General features: G+C 43.7%; 2 protein-coding genes across 4 annotated transcripts; both read right to left on the reverse strand.

Moving 5' to 3' along the window:
• Positions 1–1,537: 1,537 nt before the first annotated feature.
• LOC123471465 lies at positions 1,538–3,885 on the reverse strand. 3 transcript variants are annotated; one of them, XR_006645929.1, is made up of 5 exons: positions 3,749–3,885; positions 3,297–3,645; positions 3,155–3,214; positions 2,186–3,071; positions 1,538–1,789 (listed from the first exon to the last, which is right to left on the reverse strand). XR_006645929.1 is itself a non-coding variant. In XM_045172813.1 (5 exons), the coding sequence occupies exons 2-5, from the start codon at positions 3,638–3,640 to the stop codon at positions 2,979–2,981; spliced, it is 420 nt and encodes a 139-aa protein (XP_045028748.1). In that variant the 5' UTR covers positions 3,641–3,645; positions 3,749–3,885; the 3' UTR covers positions 2,647–2,978. The 3 variants fall into 3 exon arrangements, 1 of the variants encoding a protein (XP_045028748.1); XM_045172813.1 differs by lacking the exon at positions 1,538–1,789 and having other exon boundaries at positions 2,647–3,071; positions 3,297–3,509; positions 3,587–3,645; XR_006645928.1 differs by lacking the exon at positions 3,749–3,885 and having other exon boundaries at positions 3,155–3,509; positions 3,587–3,721.
• Positions 3,886–4,492: 607 nt separating this feature from the next.
• Positions 4,493–7,099, reverse strand: LOC123471413. Its single transcript, XM_045172657.1, has 5 exons — positions 6,927–7,099; positions 6,385–6,858; positions 6,169–6,313; positions 5,861–6,100; positions 4,493–5,708 (listed from the first exon to the last, which is right to left on the reverse strand). Exons 1-5 carry the CDS (start codon positions 7,047–7,049, stop codon positions 5,224–5,226), a joined length of 1,467 nt encoding a protein of 488 aa, XP_045028592.1. The 5' UTR covers positions 7,050–7,099; the 3' UTR covers positions 4,493–5,223.
• Between the last annotated feature and the right edge of the window lie 498 nt (positions 7,100–7,597).

A 7,597-nucleotide genomic window follows, 5' to 3' on the forward strand; every position in this document is an offset into this window, starting at 1 on the left:
TTTTTTAAGGTAAAAAAAAACGAAAAGAAAAAAAAATCGCTTGTTCTCTCTATCTCTCTCTCCTTTTAGGCGAATAGGCCATGCATAACCATCCACCAACTGCGTTTCAGGGTTCAGAATATCCTGTTCATCGTCTGGTACAAGGGATTTGGAAATTTTAGTCTACTAGCGGCCAACGGCAGTGCACGGCACGGCTCAATGTCCACTATGCCGGCCGTAGTTTCACATGCCTTAACCAAATCTATACCTTGTTGGATTCTTCTCCGCCCTGTTGCAGAGCAGCTCTCTCTGCCCGCTCCTTTTCTCTCTTCGCCAAACGGCGTTGGTAACTCTGGTTCCGTGGACGTTTGTGTTCAACTGGCCCAAGAGGTGCGTCCACAACCACCGCATCAGCGGCGAGAGCTGCGCCTACTTCGGGAACTACCTCCACCAACTGCTCACCTACTGCGGGAGTAACTTCATCAACACTTTCGTGCTGGATGGGAACGGGATATTGTTCCTCACCAGCGAGCTCATCAGTCGGTGCAGGCACCGCAGCTGGGACTGCGGCAGGTTCCTCAACATCTTGGGGAGGAACGATGTCTGCCAAAACGTTGTCTGCTTGTGGCTCATCAGTCGGTGCAGGCACCGCAGCATCTTCGTCATCGGCTGGTACATCGGCTGGTACATCGGCTGGTACATCGGCCGGTACATCGGCTGGTACATCGGCTGGTACATCGGCTGGTACATCGGCTGGTACATCGGCTGGTACATCAGCTGGTACATCAGCTGGTACATCGGCTGGTACATCGGCTGGTACATCGGCCGGTACATCGGGTGGTACATCGGCTTGTACATCGGCCGGTACATCGGCCGAGGCCAGTTCACAGCACGATTCACTGGGTGCAGCTTCACAGGTCGCCAGCAGAGCCAGTCTATCAGCCCTCTCTTGCGCTCTCTTCGCCAAACGGCGTTGGTAACTCTGGTTCCATTGAGCCTTGTTCGGACGCTTGGCCTTTCGAACTTTCACAGCCGGAGCGTCCGGGACTGCGGCAGGTGCCTCAACATCTTGGGGAGGAACGATGTCAGCCAAAACGTTGTCTGCTTGGGGCTCATCAGTCGGTGCAGGCACCGCAGCATCTTCGTCATCGGCCGGTACATCGGCTGGAACATCGGCCGGTACATCGGCCGGTACATCGGCTGGCACATCGGCCGGTACAGCAACTTGTACATCGGCTGGAACATCGGCCGGTACATCGGCTGGAACATCGGCCGGTACATCGGCCGGTACATCGGCTGGCACATCGGCCGGTACATCGGCTGGCACATCGGCCGGTACATCGGCTGGCACATCGGCCGGTACATCGGCTGGCACATCGGCCGGTACAGCAACTTGTACATCGGCTGGAACATCGGCCGGTACATCGGCTGGTACATCGGCCGGTACATCGGCTGGTACATCGGCCGGCACATCGGCCGGTACATCGGCTGGCACATCGGCCGGACATCGGTGGCACATCGGCCGGTACATCGGCTGGCACATCGGCCGGTACAGCAACTGGTACATCGGCTGGTACATCGACTGGTACATCGGCTGGTACATCGGCTGGTACATCGGCTGGTACATCGGCCGGTACATCGACTGGTACATCGGCTGGTACATCGGCCGGTACATTGCTTTGTACTGCTTGCGCTTCGTCAGCAACGCCCATTTGAACAACGGGAGCTCTTGCCTTGACGTACGCCTTCCAGCCGAGCCAACCGACCGCTGCGACTCCTACTCCAACGGCCACTACGCCAATCGCTTTTGCTGAAATTTCCACGAAAGAAGACATGTTGGAATTTATATTCGCGAGTTTTGGATCACTATTCAAGCGTTTCGAATCACTATTCAAGCGTTTCGAATCACTATTCAAGGTTTCGAATCACTATTCAAGGTTTTGATTGCTATACTGCAATAAAAAGCGGGTAAACATTTCGTTTCCCATCTTTTGCTTTGTACTTGGGGCAAGCACTATAGCAAATCTGGCAAAACTGAATTTCGTTCTTTGAAACAAAATTTACGTAATTTCATCACAAGGTATAATAGAAAAAAGTGTTGATTTGCAATTTAATGATTTAATTAAACATTATTCAATGATTTCACTAATTGTTTTTAATAGGTGTAATATTTTAATTCAACAAAAAACTATCTCAGACTGTATACCTTCCTTCCCAGTACAGGAGTATTTTTACACCAATTTTTCCAAGCAGTATGCCGCACAATTTATTGTCTGAAAATTGTTGTTAATATTTTTGTATTCACTTTGTTTCGTTTATGAGTTATCTTGATATAGAAACTGAAACGACATGAATTGTATCAATCAAACTAGTTAACCTGCTTCACTTGTTAACTAGTCACACGATTCGTCTGCTGAGATGCTGACCCACTCAAAGTAACAAAAGAAATTCATGCATCCATTGCTGCCTCTAAACTACAACTTTCTCCGTGGTATAGCAAGGATTCCAGTCGGTACGTTTGGTTTATCGAATCCACTATTAACCCCTATATGCTTGTACTCAACCTCCAAAAAGTCTCGAATGAAATTCCATTGTTGATTTTCAGGGAGGTCACGTTAAACGAGATGGTACGATTGGAAATGGAAAAAATAACTCGTTACACTGAGGTCAACTGGCAACTGTGTATTTTTTTAACAGCACAGGTACACAATGTCGTGTCTGTGAAGCAAGAGATTGCTCTACAATCTTTTGTCAAATTTTTGTGCAGGAAAAAATGCTTGTAAAATGTAAATCTTCCACTTATTCTTTGTTGCCTCATGTACAGTAGTTGCTGACAACAGAACTGTGAAAGATTGAATCCAAAGCTGGTTAATGTCTATAACCGTAGCCTCCTCCGTGACTGCTGCTGAATCCACCGTAAACACCATCACCACCGACAGTTACGGCTTGAGCGGCTTGGGCAGCCGAATAAGCTTTATTAACGGCCTGCTGGGCAGCTGCTAAATCAGCTTGGGACTGGTACATTGGATGTTGAGCATGGTGGGCAGTATGACTCGATCCGTAACCACCGTAATGGACAGAAGAATAAGCAGCTGCTTGAGCAGCCAAATCAAGGAATGTGCAAAGGTATGTTTAACAATCCTGCAACTAACAATTCTTGAAAAGGTTCTCATACCTGCTCAGCTTGTGCAGCGTAAACTGCTTGTTGTTGCTGGGCAGCTACAACTGCTTGCACCTGAGATATTTATTTTAACAGTTAGATTTTGGATGATTGATTCAACCATGTATAATCAGGGAAATGAGTTTTGTTATTTTACTTGTTGTGCAGCGTAAGTTGCCTGAGCTGCAAGTGCTGCCTGGGCTTGTTGGGCTGCTTGGGATGCAGCAGCAGCCTGCGAAGCTTGAGCTGCCTTGGCAACATTTGTAGCTTGCTGGGCTAGCACAGCTGCCCCTCCATAACCGACTCCATATCCACCTCCATGCACTCCACCGTAATCACCACCATATCCAGAAGCAAAACCTCGTTTTTCCTATTGAAATATTCATGTTGGTTTGAGTCATTTACAAGATCGGTAGAATGAGAAATAACTGATAGTATTTTTATTACTCTGAATAGTCGAACAGATTCTTTGTCAGTTTGCAGAGCTGACGCTGTTGCCATGACACCTGACAAGGCAAATAAAACAACATGAATGTTTTCGAATCAAGAACGAAATCGGGGAAACACGTTTGGTGGAAAAACAATTGAAAAGTGTAAAGCGTTGACTACCTAAGGCGAAAATAAGAATGGAAAACACGTCGTTGATCCGTCGTTAGTCAACGAGCCACTGCGTTCTTTAGCTAGAATTGCACTGACTTGAAATCGGCTAATCCACTTGCTTTTTAAAGTACTTTCCCTCTTTCTTTTCACTTGCTTTCTATCACCCCCGAGTGATTCCGAGTCCATATAGGCGTATGTAAACAAAAAACGGCGATACCTTTTAATGGACAGAACTTGTTGCTTGTTTGATATCGAGAGCGTTACTCAACACGATCGACTCATTCTCTTAGCCAAAATGGTTCAGTAAATCAGTAAGCCGCTATTGGCACACAATAGATCGGGTTAAGTCTTTTTCCTTTGAAGGATGGGTACGTAAAGGATATGCTTTCCATTTCCCATTGTTTTCCCAAGTTGTCACATGTTGAGCCTGCGAAATTTTTAGCAAACGTGAATGGCCGCGACACTCGTTTGTATCGAAGTTGTGATGACTTACCTGGACACCGTTTAAGATTGACGATTCATCGATGGGTTAAGTCTTTGTTTCCACTAACAGAGTGCATTATATTTGTTGCCTATGAATCTGGAAAACTGTGTACACGAATTTGAATTTCTGTAATGTCATCGTCAGGAAACGAGGGTTGCTTCTATGTGTTATATTTTGTTGTGTCACTTAATTGTTTGACAGAAGCTGCATTTGGATGATTGAAGTAAACCAACAGTTTAGCAGCAATCAGTTATCAACACAATGGTGAGTAATTAAAGTAATGATACTGTATTTGATAGGTCACAATTACAACAGTATATAATATAGGATTGATCTACAATCTTCGTTAAAAATCTGCAACATTTTTCGTCATTCATGGTTGGTCAAAGATGAATTATTCAAGGATAATTCTTTCAGTTAAAGATTAACAAGCGGGGCAGCCACCGTATCCGCCACCATATCTTCCGCCGAATCCACCATAGGATCCACCACCACCGACGGCTCAATAGAATAGCTATTGAATAGCAACGAATCGCATTTTTTTAGGACGCCGTATGTTCGGCTGAAGTGGCGATTGTGGGATGTCAATAAAATGGCAAGTCTTTGGCTAGCAAAAAAAACATTCATCCTGTTCCTGTTGTAATGGTCGATATGTAACTTTTTTTTTTTTTTAACTTGAAGAGCGTACGTTCAATTTCTGTGTACTGATGAACGAAAATAAGAAGGTCCTCTGTTAAATACGTAGTTTTTGCGAAGCCTTACGGCTTTCAGGACTCCGTACCTGCTACTGTCGTACTAGCTACTGAAACCGGTTTCGCTAAAATGTTTCATTACGAAATGAACAGTGAGATTGAAAACATATTTAGAAGCATATTTATAAGTTGATGGGGTCGGATTGAAGGACGTTCTGTGCTCGTTGGTGCCCTTTTGTTTTCATGGTCGTAGTATTTGCTGCCAAACTGGCTTGTGCAAAACGTTGGCGATGCTTAGATTTCTTCTTCTAAAAGCCATCCGCTAAAAATCGTCTTTTTTCTCCGAATAGAGACGCATTACGAAAAATGAAACTGATCCATACTTTATCTCCGGCTTGCAAACGTAGAGTACTTTGAACGGTAATTGGACTTAGATTTTCAAGATTTGAATTGTTCAAGGTATAATGTGATATTATTTTAAGATTTAAATAGTTGTTCAAGGTATAATGTGATATTATTTTCTCCTCTACTCCTCTACTATAAAGAAACGTAAATACGCTCCCTCCCTCCTCCCCTCCTGGAAAATACGCGATTCCAGCAAAAGAAAAGAAGTAAGTCCCGGTAAAGGGTGCTGTGAATACGCCGCTATGCGAATCAATGGCCCCTCCAATGTTGACTACGTCATAATCAAACGGAATTGGAATTAACCTTTCCGAAAACCTTTCAAATCTCCGTACGGAGAAGTACACTGGTCGTGTCTTTATGTCTTGATAGCCAATCCTCTTCTGGAAATCTGAAATTTTATTAACATAATTAAAATTTTCTTTTCCATAAAAAAACAGAAAAAAAAAAGGTTTTCAAAAATTTGACATTGGCGTATCTACTTTCGCAGATCTGCTAAAATGACAGTTAATCAAAACAAAGACGTAAATACTTATCACACACCTTGTTCATTAGGTCGTTTATCAAATTGGCAGAAAACAGTTTCCATTTGTTTAGCTCCCTTGACGGAGTAGATTCCGTTGAGGTTATGGCCCATCCGCCACAAATCTTCACACGATCTCGGCATCGCCTCCGTCTTTGCCTTCCCACGACATCGCAACCGACTCACTTGGTGTTGGCCGAATCCTTTAAACGGATTGCTAAAATGGATCCGCGTAATAGGCAGAGAAACGTTGTCCACGACTATAGGTTTTTGGCACGAATTAAGTGATCATTGCGTTTTTAAATGCCAGTGTCATAATCGCTCGCACCGTATTGTAAATCGTAACCTTCTGTGTAAGCTAGTTGGTCGCACGTCGTCGACCGATTAGAAAACTCGTGCCTTTCGCCATCTTTGTCGTTCCACCAAGCATAGGCAATCCCGTCGAAGTTTAATGGTGTTTTTCTGCAATGGTACTGCATCACCAATCACGAATTTAAAAAAAAAAAACGACCTTCCAAATTAATCTGAGCTTTCATCAAAATACCATAATATTTTGATGGCAGTAAGTGGACAATGACAATTGAATCAACGCTTCGATTTGTCTATCGCTTGCGTAATATTTGATCGGCCTCGAGTAACATCCAGGTTCGGTGCAATTTCCAATGTCCATTTGCGACTCGCTGTCGTGCAGGATGGATGTTGTACCTTTGACATCACTTTGTTCTGCCTCCATTTCGCAATAGACGTAGATTGGTGGATCACCAATGCCTTGGCCGTCAGGATCGATCCAGTACATACCAGATGGGTACGACGGATTTGCGACGTGGATTTCGTGGCAAGTACGAAGGGTAGCGTTTTGACGACGATGTTGGTTGATGTCGACATTCTCTTTCAAGGGTTTGTGTCCTTTTTTCAAATCAGCCAAAAGTGAATCCTGTTTTTCAACTTTGGCTTCCAGGCGAACGACTTTCGTCTCCAAATCAATAATTTTGGCTTCAAAATGTTCTTTAATTTCGACCTTTAAGTGAAAACGTAACACCAAACATTAGGAATCAATGTAGTGAGATAAGATTATACTGGACTCACATAGTATTTCTCAAGTTGCTCAACTCTAGCTTGCAAATCAGGTGGAGCGGTCGTGAAACAGCAAGTAGACAGCGCCAAAATAATAAGAAATGATCGAATCGTCCCGGAAAGATCACGTCCCATCCTTTCGTCTTCGCACAGCGGCTTAAAATGAAATACGAGGAAATCTAGAACTTGATTAAAATGCATAGATGGTGTTTAGAAACGACGATTTAAAAAAGAAAGAAAGCAAAAGAGGTCAGTTGCAGTGGTAACTCAATAAGCCATCTATCTTATTTACATGATGTTGTGCTAACGCGTTGGTCTGTCCTACGTCCATTTTCATGGGAAATACCAGAGCCGTTTCTTCTTAGTTGCAGCGTTTTTTTTTGTTTTTGTTTCAAATAGTGAAAACAAGTCTCAAGGACGTTGTCGAGCTGCTTCAGAAATCAATTAAACCTCGCTATCAGCATTTTTCTACTTTCCTCGAATTAATTACGTTTCTGGTTCTCTTCTATTACGTTGCTCGTACATTTTCCTTTTTCTTCTTTTGTGAATCAAAAAGTATTTCTGTTTCCGTGTCAGCTTCTTTGTCGTCTTTTCCGTATCTTTTCCTCTTCGTTTCTCTAAATCAATGCAAGCGATGCCAGCTGATTCTGAAAAATTGAACAAACTAACAAACACGAAAAATC

This window comes from Daphnia magna, linkage group LG4, assembly GCF_020631705.1.
Source record: "Daphnia magna isolate NIES linkage group LG4, ASM2063170v1.1, whole genome shotgun sequence".
NCBI classification, from domain to species: Eukaryota; Metazoa; Arthropoda; class Branchiopoda; order Diplostraca; family Daphniidae; genus Daphnia; species Daphnia magna.

What these genes read in the sequence shown, in the direction of transcription:
- LOC123471465 (XM_045172813.1), bottom strand. Translation starts at nt 3,640, where the DNA reads ATGGCAACAGCGTCAGCTCTGCAAACTGACAAAGAATCTGTTCGACTA. An exon ending in AATCTGTTCGACTATTCAGA is followed by an intron (nt 3,510 to 3,586) that starts GTAATAAAAATA and finishes ATATTTCAATAG; the next exon opens with GAAAAACGAGGTTTTGCTTC. An exon ending in ACGCTGCACAAGCTGAGCAG is followed by an intron (nt 3,072 to 3,154) that starts GTATGAGAACCT and finishes CTGCTCAAGCAG; the next exon opens with CTGCTTATTCTTCTGTCCAT.
- LOC123471413 (XM_045172657.1), bottom strand. Translation starts at nt 7,049, where the DNA reads ATGGGACGTGATCTTTCCGGGACGATTCGATCATTTCTTATTATTTTG. An exon ending in ACTGCCATCAAAATATTATG is followed by an intron (nt 6,314 to 6,384) that starts GTATTTTGATGA and finishes TTGGTGATGCAG; the next exon opens with TACCATTGCAGAAAAACACC. An exon ending in TAAACGACCTAATGAACAAG is followed by an intron (nt 5,709 to 5,860) that starts GTGTGTGATAAG and finishes ATAAAATTTCAG; the next exon opens with ATTTCCAGAAGAGGATTGGC.